Source organism: Mauremys reevesii, linkage group 7, assembly GCF_016161935.1.
Source record: "Mauremys reevesii isolate NIE-2019 linkage group 7, ASM1616193v1, whole genome shotgun sequence".
Taxonomy (NCBI): domain Eukaryota; kingdom Metazoa; phylum Chordata; order Testudines; family Geoemydidae; genus Mauremys; species Mauremys reevesii.
In genome coordinates this window covers 3,813,627-3,830,691 of record NC_052629.1, presented here as the reverse complement: position 1 = coordinate 3,830,691, position 17,065 = coordinate 3,813,627, and the positions used below count along the sequence as shown (strand labels likewise).

The 17,065-nt window shown below is 42.3% G+C and overlaps 1 protein-coding gene across 2 annotated transcripts in view; it reads left to right on the top strand.

Annotated features, from left to right (window-relative positions):
- Positions 1-17,065, top strand: part of SLF2 (SMC5-SMC6 complex localization factor 2) — a 55,394-nt gene that overhangs the window by 19,056 nt on the left and 19,273 nt on the right. For both annotated transcript variants that reach the window (XM_039481085.1, XM_039481084.1), the window contains exons 5-10: positions 1,468-2,654; positions 5,100-5,182; positions 6,041-6,160; positions 6,788-6,955; positions 10,821-10,923; positions 14,861-14,936. In XM_039481085.1, the coding sequence (XP_039337019.1) occupies positions 1,468-2,654; positions 5,100-5,182; positions 6,041-6,160; positions 6,788-6,955; positions 10,821-10,923; positions 14,861-14,936 (1,737 nt within the window). The remainder of the gene's footprint in view (positions 1-1,467; positions 2,655-5,099; positions 5,183-6,040; positions 6,161-6,787; positions 6,956-10,820; positions 10,924-14,860; positions 14,937-17,065) is intronic.

The following is a 17,065-nucleotide window of genomic DNA, read 5'->3' as shown; positions in this document are numbered from 1 at the left end:
ACAGTCTGTTTCCAAAAATCAGTTTCTGTAAAAGTCGAGTGCATGCGGCCATACTAAGCACATTAATTCGGCAGTGTGCGTCCATGTACCGAGGCTAGCGTCGACTTCCGGAGCGTTGCACTGTGGGTAGCTATCCCATAGTTCCCGCGGTCTCCCCTGCCCATTGGAATTCTGGGTTGAGATCCCAATGCTTGATGGGGCAAAAAACATTGTCGCAGGTAGTTCTGGGTACAGCCCCACCCCTCCCTCCGTGAAAGCAACAGCAGACAACCGTTTTGTGTCTTTTTTTTTCCTGGGTGAACTGTGCAGATGCCATAACACAGCAAGCATGGAGCCCGTGGCCCCCTGCCCAAGTTTTAGTTAGGGGGTATACAGTAAAAGTGATGGACAGGTCACGGGCCATGAATTTTTGTTTACTGCCCATGACCTTTCCCTGACTTTTGCTAAAAATACCCATGACTAAAATGTAGCCTTAATTAGAATAAATAAGAGGATAATTTCATTCACTTTGTGCATAGGTCACATCACTTGATCTGTTTTTTAAAGTGCACAGATTCATACTTAGCTAAAAAGTGAACATCACAAAATTAATGCATAGTTGACAATGTGAGATATTGAGTCTGTTTACTAAATATCAAAATATAGCAAAATACACAGTGCATGTTAGAGCACCAGTTTACAAAATAACAGTGCTTTTGCCCAGCTCTCTGTCTCGTGTCCAACTTAGCTTTAGAAGAAGACATCCTTGGATCTCTTTTGAAGTTGGATGGACTTACCAGCAAATAGCTTTATATATGGTAGCGTTTTCTAATCTCTTCTCTTCTCTTCTCTCTTCCCGTGTGCTCCCCCCCCCCGCCCCCCCCCCCGGCTGCTAGAGGTGATAATGTCTAATTAGAAAGTTGGAATTGGTCCAGGACCCAGAAGATCAGTACCTATATTTTAAGAGAATCTTTATCCAAAAGGGAATGGGATCTGTTAAGTGTGTTAGTTACTGTCAAACTTCTAATTCTGTTTTCAAAATCAGTTTTCAGAAACCCAGATATAAATAAATGTATTTGAAATAAACTACTTCAGACTTATGGAAACTTTCCTCTGTTCTCAGACATGATCCCTCTTCCCTTAGTCTGAGCTACGATCAGTCCAACATATTTTAATTCTAGCATGTGGAGCAGGTGCCCCAATATGCTACTGAGCTCCTTTCTTAAAAGAAACTGTTCTTAGTTCGTTGCCAAATTAGCTACAAGTAGTGACATACCTGTATAATCTCAACTAAAGATAACTGGTCTTAGCCTGAATACTGTGGACTAAGTGAGAGAGTTGCTGTTTGTGCCCAAACATTTTGTCAGTTATGTAATTAATGAGGAACTAACAGTTGTCTAGTACTTCTTAAAAGAATGTTGAGACAGTTTCACGTGATACACTGAAATTTTTACAAAATATGAAACTTTTTTCAAACTTTTTCCACAGATGATTCATCTCAATCAAAGCAGGTTTCAAAACCTAAAGTTTCTTCTTCAGTTATTTCAAGATGGTCATCTGAAAAGGCTGTTAATGTATGGAAAAACCAGTCATTCTGCCTAAACTCAAAAATTTCTTCAGGACTGTCCAAACAAAAAGACTTTACTGGAAAAAGACAAAGGATATCTATGAATATGGATTCAAAAAGTTCAGGAAACCCCGTGGCACAAACTTTGAATGAACCTCATTTCAGCAGGTCATTTGAAAAATGCAAAACTAGAAAGTCTGAATTCATTAAACATGTACTAGAGTCTCCAGGTGATGGTGTTCTGCAACGAGCAGATGCTGCTATGTCACGTAGAGAAGACTTGTCTCATTCACAGGAATATTTTGACATAAGCCACAAAAAGGAAAAAGATAAACCCACATATGAGGAATTATCACCTTTATATTCTGGACACCGTACTAATAAAAATGACCAAGTCTGTGTTGCAGATACCAAAGAAAATCAGTTGCAAGCAACCCGCTCACATTTCCTCTTAGAAAAGCCAACATCTCTTTCTCAGGAAAATGCTACTGTAAAGACTTATCTCCATGAATTAACTAAAACTCAGTCAAACACAGTGTGCACAGAAGAAATGAAATGCCTACATTCTTCTTCCCCCATTCAAAGTGCTAGTTCTTCTCAGGTATTGGAAACTAAGAAAGAGCGAGACGGAGTGAGACAGACTGAACCTGTCCTTTGTAAAGATAATGTACAGCTTCGCTCAGATTCTCTCAAGAATTTTACTAAATCAAAAGAGAACACTGTAAAGACTTCAAAAGATAATTCTAACTTGCCTTCAGTGGAAATTTTTGAGAAGCCTGTATTTTCAGTAAAGATTGGCAAAGTTGTTGCACGTTCACTGTATTTTGAAGATGGATGTTCAGCTAATAGCACTAGTTCTTCACAGATTTCAAATGAGTTGAACATTGAAAGCTCCAACATAACTTCTGTGTTGAATAGAAAATTAAGCAACAGTTCTGATAGTGAAGATGAGAGTTTTGACTATAATCTGGACAGCGATGAAGAAGAAATGCTCTTGCCACTACAAGATATTCTGTCCTCAAGTTCAAAACCACATGTTGGAACTCCAAAGGAAGCTTGTCTCAAAGATCTTTCACAGGACAGCTTGACTCCATCACCCAAACTTCCTGTAAGTGGCTAAAAATTTTTTTCATCTGAGTCAAATTTGTCAGTGTTTGTTTCTTCTGACACTTCAGTGTTTCCTATAAAAGAAGAATCTCTTCTAAAGTCTTGTGTCTGGCTGTAAAACTGGGTAGTCAGTTCTGATCCTATAACATCCTTCTATCGTGTATTATACCTATGCTATCTGAGCATTTGCGGAGATTACGTAAAGTAAATAAGTTCCTTCGGCTCTCTTCCACTTGAGCATATTAGAGGTTTCAGGAACCTTGTTTTCCACTTACCCTTCCTGTTAAAACTAGAAATAGGCTTTACGTTTTCATATTGTCTTGAATATGGCAAGATCCTTCCTTGGTCAACTTCAATTCTTTTGGGAGTTCAATATTTGTTGGGGCTGGCTGCTGAGTAAGATGTTTCCCTGTCTCAAGAAGTTCATCCACCTTGATGAATTTAAAAGTCGTTGCGGTGTTCCCTCTAATTTTTCCAACGCATGTGTGGAATTGAATTTTCTTATATGCACCAATATGGAGGTGATGTGTGCCATATTGGTGAATGTAACAAAATTCATGTTGCGGGAGTGGGGCTGAGGGGTTTGGAGTGTGGGAGGGGGCTCAGGGCTGGAGCAGAGGGTTGGGATGTGGGGGGTGATGGCTCTGGCTGGGGGTGGGGCTGGGGATCAGGGGTTTGGGGTGCAGTCTGCCCCGGACTACAGTGGGGAGAGAGGACTCCCCGCAGCTCGCTCTCCCCGCAGCAGTGCCTGGGTTGGGCGGGAGAGGCACCTCTCCCCTTCCCAGCTGTGGCAGATCCAGGGCTGGGTTGGGGCCTGGGGAGGGGGCGGGGTTGGGGCCTGGGGAGGGGCACCTCTCCCCCAGCCATGGCAGGTCTGGGACTGGGGGAGAGGCATCTCTTCCCACCGCAGCCCTGAGCAGCTGTGCAGTGCTTAATAGGCTGCTGAGCGGCCACACAGCTTAGAGGGAACTTGGGTTGTTAGTGAGCTCTAAAGGCTCAGGAGGTTGACCTGTGAGCATGACATGTTCTTTGAAGTGTATAAGACCATCCTATTGAGGGAGCCTAAATTTCAAAGAAGCTGGGAATACTTGACAACTTGCAGGAGGGGCCAGGACTCGTCCTGCAGTCACTTCTCATTTTTTCCTCAGTCTGTCCGTTAGGATGAACCCCATCTTACAATTTACATGGGTATTACGGGGATAATTTAAGGTTAGCACTTTACAAATTTGTTCAGTAGCACAGCCTGGCAAAAAAGCTGCTTTTTTTAAATTTAAAATTTTATAATAAAATATAAAGGAGGGTTAACTTTAAGCACTTCTAGTGTAAGACTTTCCTAATGTAGTGCTCCTAACAGAAGGCTAATTACCTTGAAAACAGCTGATTTTTTAAAACCTTATTTATAAGACAACTTTGACTATCATGATTACATAAAAATGTATTCTGTTTCTAACTCTTGAAATAGTGGGGGAGTGCTGTTTGCCTTGTTTCCTGAAAAAACACAAATATAATACATGTAATGACCATTAATTAGAGGCACATACTAGATCAGATGTTTGGTCGCATACATTTACTGCAAACATCTTTCCTAGTGTGTGTCTGTAGAATTAAATGAACATTTCTGATAAATAGTATGTTACTCAAGAATTGCCATGACCGTATCTTTTGTGGGATAGTCTCCTGTTTTATTTATTTTTTTTAAAAAGGGCGCGCACACAATATAGAACAAAAATCAGAAGAAAAAAAGAGAGGCTCCTGAATTGTGCTAAAGCTATCTCAGGCTGAATTTCTAAATGCTAATCAAATGCAGGATCTGGTATTAAAAAAAACAAAAAAAACAAAAAAAAACCCTGCTTCATTCCCCACCAAAATGTTCCTTTGAGCTTCTGTGATTGGACCCACCTGACTCTGAACCCTGTGCCCAGTGTTTTAGACTCCTCTATTCTATTGACTAGCCTTAATTCTCTTCAGCCCTTATTTGGTAAAATCTGGTATCGCTTCCTTAAGAAGGGACCAAGTGCATTTGTTTAACTTTTATATGGTGCTTTTCACTGCAGTATCTGACACGCATTTGACATATCGGTTAAATGAGGCTTAGAGAGGTTGTGATTTTTTTTTTGCCCAGTGTCACCATAGGAAGCTTGTAGTAGAGCTGAAAACAGAACTAAGATCTGAGATGGTAAGACCAATGTTTCATCTGCTGGTCCGTGCTGTCTGTCAGAGAGAAAATGTTTCTACTCTTTACAGTTGGTTGTGTAATCTGTCAATTGGGGCTCTTAGGCTTAGATTTTATTTTTCAGGATCCCCCGTATGTTTCTAAGTGCAAATTCATATAATATATCTTCTCGAGCAGATGGATTAAATTATGTCTAGCCGTGAATCTTCTCAAGAAGACTGTTTTCCCTATTTATAAAAAATAAAATAAAAATTTCATACTACTTCATTACAGCTTTCTAAGATTCCTGTTATGAGTCGAGTGTCTTATGTGAACAGCCTAGAGCATCTCTTGAAGGAGAAGGAAGAATCCAAAAGGTTATCATGTTTATTATTTTAAGCTAAATCTAATAATACTTGTGAAAAATGCTAAACTTGCTTGTGGAATCATAGGTTCTTTATTCCTCCCAGAACTGGCATAGCATGAGCAGTGGCAAGTTAAGATTTGGTTACTGCTGCCAATGTGCCTCAGTCTGTACCTAGAGGGACCACTGAATGTGTGTTAATGAGACTGTCAGTAAAGGGACATAGTGTTAGTTGTGGCTTTTGTGATGTGTTTACTTGTCCTTAGTCTCATTCCAGTTCCTATCAAAGCCATATAGGCAGGCATGAAATACAATTACTTGCATAGACTTTTTACTGTAGCTTCTTCTGAGCTGGTTGCTCTTATAGAGGTAGGCCTGTCAGACTCTAAAATCTTTCTTGCTGCCTACTAGGATCACAACAGCCAGTTTGGTTGATGCAGTCAATTAGCATCCTTCCAAGATGTCCTTAAGGCAAAAGGCATCGGCTGGAATGTGTATTGATGCCCATTTGTAATGATGGGAGGGGGTACTATTGACAATCTAGCTAGTAACGAGCTTGATCTTAGAAGTAAATTTAAAAGCTGATTAAAGTAATAGAAAAAGAGTATTCTTCCCATTGATCTTTTACCTGCCAGTAAGAATTTCTTTATCATTTACAAATAGGATCATACAGCTATAGCAATCTTCATCAAATTTTTGTTTTAAACTGATAGACTCAGAAGAGTATATTCAGGAAGTTTTATCACATTATAATGTGCTTCACATTATGCTTTAATCCAAGATCTGAACTCTAATCTACAATGGAATATACTTGTTTGTTGTAAAAATGGACTAGCAATAATACAGTGTTCTGCTCTTGCCGCCACCGCAGGGTAGATGACCTAGAGAAGCAACTACAGGAAGACATACAGGAAATTGGACTAAATTTGGCATCTGGAGAGGAAGAGCAAGGAAACTCTGATGAAGATGGAGATCTGTCAGAAGAACACAGGTTTTTCCCTCTTTAATATCACCTAAATCTGTTCTTTAGTTTCTTTAGTCTCCCACATGGGCACGCATACTCAGTGTAATGTTATTTATGTCAGTGGTTCTCAACCAGGGGTCTGGGCCTCCCAGGGGGCCACAAGCAGGTTTCAGGGGGTCTACCAAGCAGGGCTGACAGACTTACTGGGGCCCAGGACAGAAAGCCAAAGCCCTGGGCTCTGAGCCCCGACATCCGGGGCTAAAGCCGAAGCCTCAGCAACTTAGCTTTGTGGGGCCCCCTGTGGCGTGGGGCCCTGGGCAATTGCTTTTTATATGCAAAAAAAACAGTTGTTGTGGCACAGGTGGGCCATGGAGTTTTTATATCACGTTGGGGGTGACTTGGAAAGAAAAAGGTAGAGAACCCCTGATTTAAGTGGCTGCTGTAACCTATCCCTGCTACCTCTTTGTTTTTTAAAATACAAGCTCCTCCTTTGTCTTCAGGGTCCTACATAATTACTTGGCAATAACTGTATTGAATCTAGGCTAAAGAGGTTTTTCAGTTTAAGACTGAAATGTTCATCAGCCCAGGATACATCTGTCTTAGACGGAAAGTACCAATTATCTAAGTTCACAAGAACAATTGTGTGTATTACAGGGCATTTATAAAGAGGTTTTCGGTGGTATCTGATGCCATTCCTGATTATCATCCTGGAGAAGAAATATTTCACTTATCAAATTCTGGGAAAATCTTCAATCAGCATAACCTTGATTTGAGGAATTCTGGTTTCATCCCTCAAAATCCTATAGAAAAACTTATTTTTAGGTAAGGATATCTTTTTTTTCTATGTTGCCCTTTATTTGGAAGTCTGTCATAATGGCTAACTCTTTCTGAAGAGTAAAAATGAGTTCTGCTTTAACTTGGAAAACAGTGCTAACCCCTTTATTTGGAACTGAGGTTTTCCCAGAGGGCTTTACAAAACAATTGTACTGCTGCTCGAAAGGAGGCTTTGCTGTTTCCCCCTGTAGGTGGAAACCTGGGTCTCCCGCCTAGTGGTTAGGGCTCCAGGTGGCAGCTCCACCTCATGGGCAAAGTTCCCAAGTGGCAGCCCTACCTTGGTGCAGTTCTCAGATGGGGTAGGGAACCCTAGGCCCTCCCACTTCGCTGGGTTCTGATCCAGGGCCCAGGAGGTTGGTTTGGCTTCACTCATCTGGTAGTGCCTTGTATCAACCTCAAGCCAGCTTCCCTGGGTCACTTCCTACCTCCCTCTGCATCCTTGCTGGCAGTCCCTGGGGAGTGCTGACTTCTGGGCTTCCTGCTCTAGTCCCATTCTCTGGCTGCTAGGGTGCTGTGGCTCCTCTGTTCCTTGACTTGGTGTGGTGTTGAGTCACCTCCTTCCCTGGAGGTCCTAGAGTCTATCCTTCTCCGTGGCTTGCCAGCCCCAACTGTGCTGTCTGGCTGCCTTTTCAAACCCATCTCCGACCCAAGGATGCTGGGCACAGGTGGAGGTGCAGAGCCTCCTGAGCCCAGAGTTGCTCCTTAACCCTGCCTGTCCAGTGAGGGTTTTATAAACCCAGTCACACCTCCTCAAGGCTCATGGAACAACCCTCCTCCATTTTTCATTAGCATGGATGAAGAAGGGTTCAAGATGGAGGACTTCCCCCTGTTTCTGTTGGCTCTTGGAATCCTTGGCCCATGGAATCTTTCACAAGCTTGACAGTTTGCTAAGGCAGAACTGAAAAATACAATATAATGAATGAAGAAAGTTATCTGCTTGGGTATGGCAAGACCAAGAAGATAGGGTCTCATAAAATGAACTCTGAGCTGTAGTACGTGTTGCACACATTTGTAAAAAGATTTCCATGCTAAGGAGGATTTAAACAAAAGTTTTTACAACTTAATCATTATGTTTTGGGATGACATGAAACCTAGAATCCTTCGCGTATCTAATCACGCAGCCCATCAGAACTAGTTGAGTCTCATTGACAAAAACCCTAGAACCGATTTAGGCCTATGGCTGTCTTCTCATGAGAAAATTTGGAAGAAATGGTGAGTCAGTCATGGCAAACTTCTTTCATCCTCCTTCCCTTACAGGGAGATGGCACTTTATTCTTTATTTGTTTTACATTAGCGTTTAGAGGCCCCAACTGGATCTGACACCCAGTTGTGTCAAGCACTGCACAAAGATCTAATAGGGGACAGTCCATGCCAAGAAGAGCTTGACATCTCGAGAGACAAAACAAGCCCCGTTTTAAGGGAAATAGAGGCACAAAGAGGTGAAGTGGCCTGTCTTAGGTCACATAACACATCAGCTGCAAAAAGAACCCAATTCTTCTGACTCCTAATCCAGTTCTCTATCCACTGGACCATACTGCCTTCCAGAGGAAGGGGTGGGAAACCAAGGCTCCAGCAGCTTCTCTTCATTCCCTTTTGGGGAAATAAACAGAAGTGATTTCTCTTCACCTACCATCAGAGGATAAAATTAATAGAGACCTAAAAAAAAGTTACAATCTGACATCCCTATCCCTGTTATCAAGGCTTAATCGTAGAACTAAGATCCTTTGTATGCCTGTGTAACCCACAAGAGCAAAATTTCCTCATATTTTAAATGGTTTCATACACATCACAGAAGCCACAGCTGACACTATGTCCCTTTGATAGTTCCATAAAGATCAAAACTCCATTTTAAAATTCGAACATTTCACTATTCAGTTTTTAATTTTCCTTTTGCATTTCTCTTAGCTTGGGCGGGAAATTAGACTATGCTGCTTTTTTTTATTCTTTTTTTAAGTTAGTCAGTTTCACCTCCAGAATCTCTTGGTTTTTATGATGCTGTGGTGTTTGGCTTTTAACCACTGTAGGAAAATATTGGAATGCAAGTAGTTATCAATCTTTAATTTTATGAAACCATTTCCAGAATAGAGACTGAGGTGATTGGCACTTTCAGTTTAGAGAAGGCATACAAAATGATGATTTGGACATAGGATAAATAAGAGCATCTAGTTTTCGTTCTTTCTCGTAATATAGGAACAAAAATTCAATAGGATTGTAATTCCACAGGAATAAAACTAATAAGGAAATACTACTATGCATAATTAACCTGTGACACTCTTACCACAAGTTGTTATAATTGAGGCCAATGATTCAGCAAATTAGACACTGATGATAAAAACATACATGGTTATATTAGATGGTTGCTTAGAAGGGGTAAAAACATACATGCTTCAAGGTATAAGCCAGTATCTAATTAGGAAGACACTTCATCTGTGGGCTTATTTCAGAAGTGTTAACTATAAAGTTTCTTCTGTTTTTCCACTAAAGGAACTGGTAGTACCTACTTTCAGAGGCAGGGTACTGGACTAGAGGGGCCACTGGTTTGATCCAGCTTAGCAGTGCATATATTTGGTTATAAAAATAAACTCCAAATTAGTCTTAGAATTTTGTTTCTTTATTCATAGAGCTAGTACACTGTTTAAAAAGTAGTGCTTTAAAACACCTGCAAGACCATGGAGAAGTCGCCCTTTTGGTTGATGTACTCTGTTGCAAGATGGTCAGGGATCAAAACTGGGATATGCATTCCATCTATCACCCCATCGCAGCTAGGGAATCTCATTGCCGCAAAGCCATCAATTATTTCCTGGACATTACCGATAGTCACAGTCCTTCATAGCTGGAGGCAATTAATGGCCCTGCACACTTGCATCACCGCAGCACCCATGGTGGACTTTCCAACTCCAAACTGATTTGCGACTGACCGGTAGCAGTCTGGAGTTGCCAGCTTCCGTACAGCAATTCCCACTCTTTTTTTTTTTTTTTCCCCCAAAGTGAAGGCAGCTCTCATTCTGGTGTCCTTGTGCCTCTGTCTGGGGTGAGCTCCGCGCACGGTTCCAAGAAGGTTGCTTTACGCATCTGAAAGTTCTGCAGCCACTGCTTGTCATCCCATATACGCATCATGAAGCGATCTCAGTGCTTGTTTCCCGAGCCCAGTACTGACAGTCCACCGTGGCAAGCTGTTCCATGAATGCCAGCAGCAATCTTGAATAATTTGTTTCCATGGCAGACTGCAGGGCAGGCATCACCGATTCAGTCTTCTGCAGCTCATGAAATACTGCAGGACCAGCTGCATTGTGTTTGTAATGCTCATCACCACAGTAGTCAACAGCTGACGATCCATGCTGTCAGGAACAGGTGGTGGGCACACAGTTTACAAGGGCTATTGAAAAATGGTGTGAAACGAAGTAGGAAGCCCATGGAATGATGGGACGGAAAGAATTGCATCACAGGATGGCGAGCACGTCCCCATGATGCACTGCGATCCATTTCCAGAGCTCCCAGCAGCAGAGGGTGACAAAGGGTGGTGAGTTGCACAGTGGAATAGCTATCCACAATGCAGTGACTGTGGATATGCTCAGCTGACACAAGTAACGTTGCGTGGACATGCTCCACCAATGTTGTTAAAGCAACTTATGATCGTTGACAAAACTTAAGGTGACTTAACTCAGTAGCGTAGACATGGCCTACAACTTGTATTCATCAGGAATATAGTGAAAAGAATATCTGTAATGGAGGTTTCATAAACTCAAATTCTTGTTAAGTGAGATCTTGGGGGGGAAAAAATGTTTTTATGGTTTTGAAGATATCAATTTTATCACCAAATTGATTCCTGTTCTCTTTCTTACTATTTTCACAGATCAGAAGTAACACAGCAGCTTTCTTTAACAACTCAGGGTTTCCTCAGTTGTGCTTATAGTTGTACACAGTGCCCCATACCAGTTTTAAAGTGGCTGTTTCAGGTAAGATCATTGCTATTTTCCACTTCTCCTAGGTTAGATTATACAATTGTATTCATGATTAGTTTATTTGGGGACCAAATGTGATGCAAACTTCATACAGTTAGAACACCCAAGATTCTGAATCTACTAGATCAGTTTCTAATTTTAAACATAAATCACCCTCTCTTTCTGGATCCTGATCTGTTCTCCAATCTGAAATATTTCAGATGCACGTCTGACGTTTCAGACATTGTGGGGTTCCGGGGCTTGGCCATGCCACTTCTTTCTTTTCATCTTCCTGGCACTACAAACAGAATAGGACCTTGACACTCCTGCCTTATTCTTTAGGATCCTAGTGTCTTAAATCTTATTTTAGGGGCAACAGAAAGCTGTCTTCCGTTTTCCCATCCCTGCTATCCCTTTGAGGAGATCAAATTTCTTGTACCAGTCTGTCTAGTAGGACCACATGCCAAACTTATTTTTTCTCCTCTTCCCTCCCAATCAAGGCAGAGTAGGCTAAACAGAGCAAGTGGAAGACCAGTAGGTGCTCCTTCTGTCAGGAGTCATAGAAGGGTTAGGGAGCTCTGCCACACCTGCTCCCATTCCATAGAACCTTATGCTGGGGAAGGGACTCTGACTCTGGACAGCAAATTAGGATTTCCATTCCCTTGTGACCCTTCCACCATTAGCAGCAGGCTTCTCTAGAGACCCTCAGCAGGGGTGGTTCTGTCCTGAAACAGGCCTAAGGGTGGAATATCTCATCTATCATGTGGATACTGTTGACTTCAGACATGTGGATACAGGAGTCTGTACAGCATAGATGTTCTCTGGAGCTCCTCCATGCTCTTCATTCCTTCTTTAGACCCAGAGAAATACTAAACCGACTGAAGGAGACCTTTCACTTCTATAGTTAAGGGCCTTAAAGCCTGTCTTTCATGATAAAAGATGCTCAAGGCTGTAATCTATATTCTCCATGTTGTAAGATGAGGCCCTGAAACAAACTTTTGTGTCAGAGGCCCAGTCTGAGGCTTGAAGCCTGAACCAAAGTACTTCCAGGCATTGCTAAGCAAAAGCTGGGCTGTGAGCCAGAGACAGGCCCCGTTGGCGAGAAGAGGGTTGCTAGAAGCAGGTGCATCTTAAAGGCAGGGTCAAAAGGACAGCCTGATGGATAGATCTGTTCGAAACAATATGATCAAAGAAGGAGACAGCCCCCAATGAGTCAAGGGGCTGTACCTCAATACGTCAGTAGGGATGAGTAATCTGTCTTGTAACTGTATAAAAGGAGGAGCTGGAGTGTGCATCTTTGTCCAGCCTAGGGGGCAGTGGAGTGTCCCGCCATTGACTGATCCGTGTCCATTGCCGGGGGCACATATTCGTAGTATGTCCTGTAGAGTCTATAGGAAACTATTACTGTGCTTCGTTTGAAAATAAACCTGGCTCGGGTTCCTTCGTACCTTACTAGAGTCTGTGGTCTTTGGGGGTTCTCTCGAGTCTGCTGTGTCAGCTATCTGCGCAGAGCCGGGGCAGCACACAGAGGGAACACGCACGCAGCCGACTGTTATCATCATCGAACAGGAGCAGAGCACCACATCTGTAGCTACTGACAACACTCCACAGTAAAGAACAGATTATGAAGAGTTTGAGCTGTCTTAGACCTCAGGAAACTGCACAGGTAGATGAAGGCAAAGTTCAAGAAGGAGACTCTAGTTTCTGCTATAACTGCAGTCTCTCCATCAAACCTATTGACACTGGTAGTTATGGGAGAAGCTTATCTGCATGTCTCTATCAGACTCTTTAATTTTGGTTCAGCTGCAGAAATCCCCACAAGTACAAAAGCATTACTTTTTAGTCTGTCTTCTGCCCTCAGGATGTTCTGATGTTAGTAGTGGCAGCAGCCAGACTTACAGCATCGAGGAATTCATCTTGATGTCATCAGAGCCCCATCCTCAGGGGCCCTACAGGACGTGCCCCAGGGCACTTTCCTGGTCACATGATTCAGGCATGTGGGATTCTGATAAATAGTTCTGACACCCCTCTCCTGCCCCTCATGCAACTGCTAGAATGAGTAATTCAGAAGATCAAAACTGAAGAAGCAATCAGTGGTCGTTCTCATCACCCCAGATTAGCCAAAAATACATGGTTCTCAGCTAGTTGAATGAAGAGATGTAACCGTTCCTCCTCTGCAGACAGCCTCTCCTGTCCCATGGTCTGTTCTTGCATACCGCCTCAACTACCGACACTGGGTAGCTTGGCTGTTGAGCAGCAATTCCTAAACAAGGTACTCTCCTAGCTTTCTTGTGGGCATTTTACCCTTTTCAGCTTACTCTGAGTATTGACAGAATTCTAGTAATGGTGACAAGGGAGGTGGATCAACTTGGAAACCAGGCATTCCATCTCCACTGGATTACATGCAGCTCATCCTAGACTTGGACTTAAACAAGTGCATCTCAACAGTGAATAATGTTCACAGGCTTGTCATAAAGTAGCTCACACTTTGATATCAAAGTTTTTAGGGCAATTTGTCTATCCAAAAGTTAAAGCTGCTTTCCAACCCAGGAGCTGCCTGTAGGGTTATAAGCTCTTGCAACCCATCAAGACGCTGGAAAGTAGATGTCCCCTCCATTTTTTTCTCTCCATAAAGACATGCTTCCTGGTGCCAAATACATATACAGAAAGAGTCTGAAGTCTCTGCTCTTAGAAGGCACTGACTTTATAGCATATTACATATGGCAGTTCTCTGTAGTTCATTTATTATCAAGGCGAACATCCTTCCATTTATCACAAGGAATTATTCATCTTGCCCAAAATCCTCAACATGCATAAATTCACGATGGGTAGGTAGGTCAAGTTCTGAATCATTGGAGAATAGCTTCAGAAAAACTGATTCCAGAAGGCAGGAGCCCACTTACCACATTCCACAGTGGCCTTAGGAAAAGACGTGAACCACCATTTAGGAAATCTTCAGGGTTTTCTTTATACCTTTTAAAAAAAAAAAAAACAAAAAAAACTTACTCCCCAGTTCTCAGCAACAATATTCAGGAAGATGAACCCCAAATGGATTAATACAGTACTGCTGGTTTTAGGAAATGCTGCTCTCCTGCCTTACCAATTTTTCTTTACTGTTTGCTACATCTCCAATATTTGAGGGAAGAGGTCAAGATTCAGAGAGCAGATCTTATTTCCTTTCTTTCTCCCAATCTGCCTGACTCAAAATAAGTTCTTCCTCTACAATTGCCTCTTCAAGGGTCATGTATATACACCTCTACCTCGATATGACGCGACCTGATATAACACGAATTCGAATATAACTCGGTAAAGCAGCGCTCTGGGGGGGCAGGGCTGCGCATTCTGGTGGGCCAAAGCAAGTTCGATATAACGCGGTTTCACCCATAATGCGGTAAAGCTTTTTTTCGGCTCCCGAGGACAGCGTTATATTGAGGTAGAGGTGTAGTAATACATTTGAATAAGGTCTTAAGAGTTTATCTACTGAGAATTCAGTGTTTCAGTACAGTATTATGGATGCTTATCTGGTCAAGAGTTGAAATCAAGTTACAACTGCTGGTTAGAAGAGAGACTCTGTCCAGGTGGCTTGGCCTCGGGGAGAAGTCAGTTCCAGAAGGAAAATTCTCATGTGACATATCTGACATTGAGGTTGCCGCTAGTAGAATGAATCTTCTCGTGGACTGTTGAGACATTGGGATGTAGGATTCTGACCTTATCCTTTGCAAGAATGTAACTTTTCATTAAACATTCACAAGATAAGAACTCTGTTTGAATGACGCAAATATCCTGAATATCTTGTGGTATCATGCCTCACACTGTTCCTTGCTTAGGAGGCTTTGGCATTTATTTATTTTCTGTTACCTGTTTCTTCTCTTAACAAGGATTCAGATTATTTTATTAATAAACTCTCAGTGTAACTAATATGTAACTTAGTTTGTAATGCTTCTTTCAACAGATGATGTCAGTTCATTCAGACTACTATGTTTCAATGCAGATTTTGGATACGCTGATGGATATAACAATTAAAAATGGTGAGTCTTTAAATAAGACAGTTGTAATTGACTGAGGATAATAGTCATGAGGCCCAAATCTAGAAAAAGGAAAAACAGAGAATATTCTGGTTCTCTTTGATTACATCACCACTGTAGATCCGCATTGTGAGTTCAGGTCCCTTCACTGGGTGATTTAGCACACATTTCATAGCTGCTAGTCTTTCAGTGATCGTGTGCAAGCCAAGTAGCTGGTCATGATCTCAGTGTACAGCTGCAGAGGCAATACACTCAATACAAAGATTATTCTGGTCAGTTACCTTCCATCCTTGCCCAAATAGCATTAAAACTAGAAGGACATCTGTCCCGTAGATCAAATAGATCAGAAGTCTTTACCTTTTTCTCCTCATTTATTTTGTGAGGTATAGGCAAACAGTCCATAGACTAAAAACTAGAAGACAGTGTTGTTTTCAAATGGTTATAACCGGGACCCTAAACAGAAAACACTGCATGGTTTTCCTTCAGGATGAATAGCATAAGTGGTAACAGAGAGCCCCGTATATGAAAATTGCCTTCAAGCATCTGCCTCTGCTCTCATTTCCTGCTTATCCTCCCCTCTCTCATTTGCAGTCTCAAGGACTTCTATCTGACCACTCCATATATTCTCCAGCTTTTTTGTTCATTCGAATCCCTCAAAACTCGCTACTAATTGAAGCCTACCAGCTAATTCTTGTAATTAAAAATGCAGTCACTCACCCATTTCATATAAACTTTAAAAAAGCTGGTATGGGTTTAGAGTTTCTCTGAACTATCCTATTTATTTTGTACTTGATTTCTGTTGTCTGTTTAGATTGTAAGCTTCCGGGACAGGGAACCTGTCCTCCTTTGTCTTGTACATCACTGTGTGTATCTTTGTCTCAAATGTTATTCAATAGGAGTAGGGTTTGATCCTGTCTCGGGCACTCAGTTCCCACTGTTTTCAGTGTTCCTCGCAGTAGCATCAACTCCCAGTTTACAAAAACTTAACCCAATTCAGAGCTATAATCCTGATTTTTTTTTTTGTCTGAAAAATTTTGCATCCAGTTTCTATCTTCCCTTCTTAATTTAGCTACCCCTAGACTCTAGAGCAGTGGTCTCCAAAGTGGGGTGCGCAAGACGATCCATTGGGGGGCATGCAGCCAGCGGCGGGAAAGAAGCGGTGCTTTCCCCTTCAAAGCTGACTGGAGAGAAGTGGCGCTTCTCTCCGGCCGCTGGCTGTGCGGCTGCCCCTGCTCCTCCTGAGTCCTCCGGCCCGTGCTTGCAGGGCCGCATTCCGAAAGGGGCTTTAGAGCTGCAGGCCAGGGCCCCGGGGCCCCCTTAGCCCAGGGCCTTGTAGCCCCTAAAGTCCCTGCGTTCTGGGTGGCCCTGCCTGGGGTGGGGGGGAGCTCCCAGAATCGTGGCCATGGGGGCGGTGCTGTGCTGCGCAGAGCCACCTGCTCACTTTCTGCACCAAACAGGAGCTGCCCCAGGTAAGTGCTGCCTGCCCCATCCCTGAGCCGCCTCCTGCACCCCCACCCTGAACCCCCTCCTGCACCCTACCCCTAATCCAAACCTTCGAATGGCTGTATCACAGTGTTAAACCAAGATTTTCAGGAATAATGAAGCATATTCAATCACATTGCTCTCACTAATAAAATTAATACTTTTTTTGAGAGCAAAAAGGTTTTTTGTACTGTTAATAAATAAAATACAATAAAAATATTTTAAAAATATTGTTTTTCATCTTTATCTCATCCTTTTTAAATTTCTATTTTTGTATGTTTTATAATGTACATAATATAGTAGTACATGTATATAATTGAGGTGCGTGCTCAAAGTTTTTACTGATAGGGGTGCGCGATCAAAAAAGTTTGGAGACCACTGCTCTAGAGCATCTTTTACTGTGTGTGTGTGTGTGTGTGTGTGTCAGTCAGACGGTAATACATGCTATAAGCCAATATCCCCTAGGCTTTGAGCATCATCTCTTTGTTAGCTGCCATCAAGCATAAGTAAGTTATACCTGTACAATGCTGTCTGGTTTAGAAATTATGTCCATTCTTAGAGGCAAGCATAACCCTTCCAGTGTTGTTATAGCAGGCCCACTGGCAGTTTATCTAATCCTCTGAAAGTAACTCACTCCACAGATGCTGCCC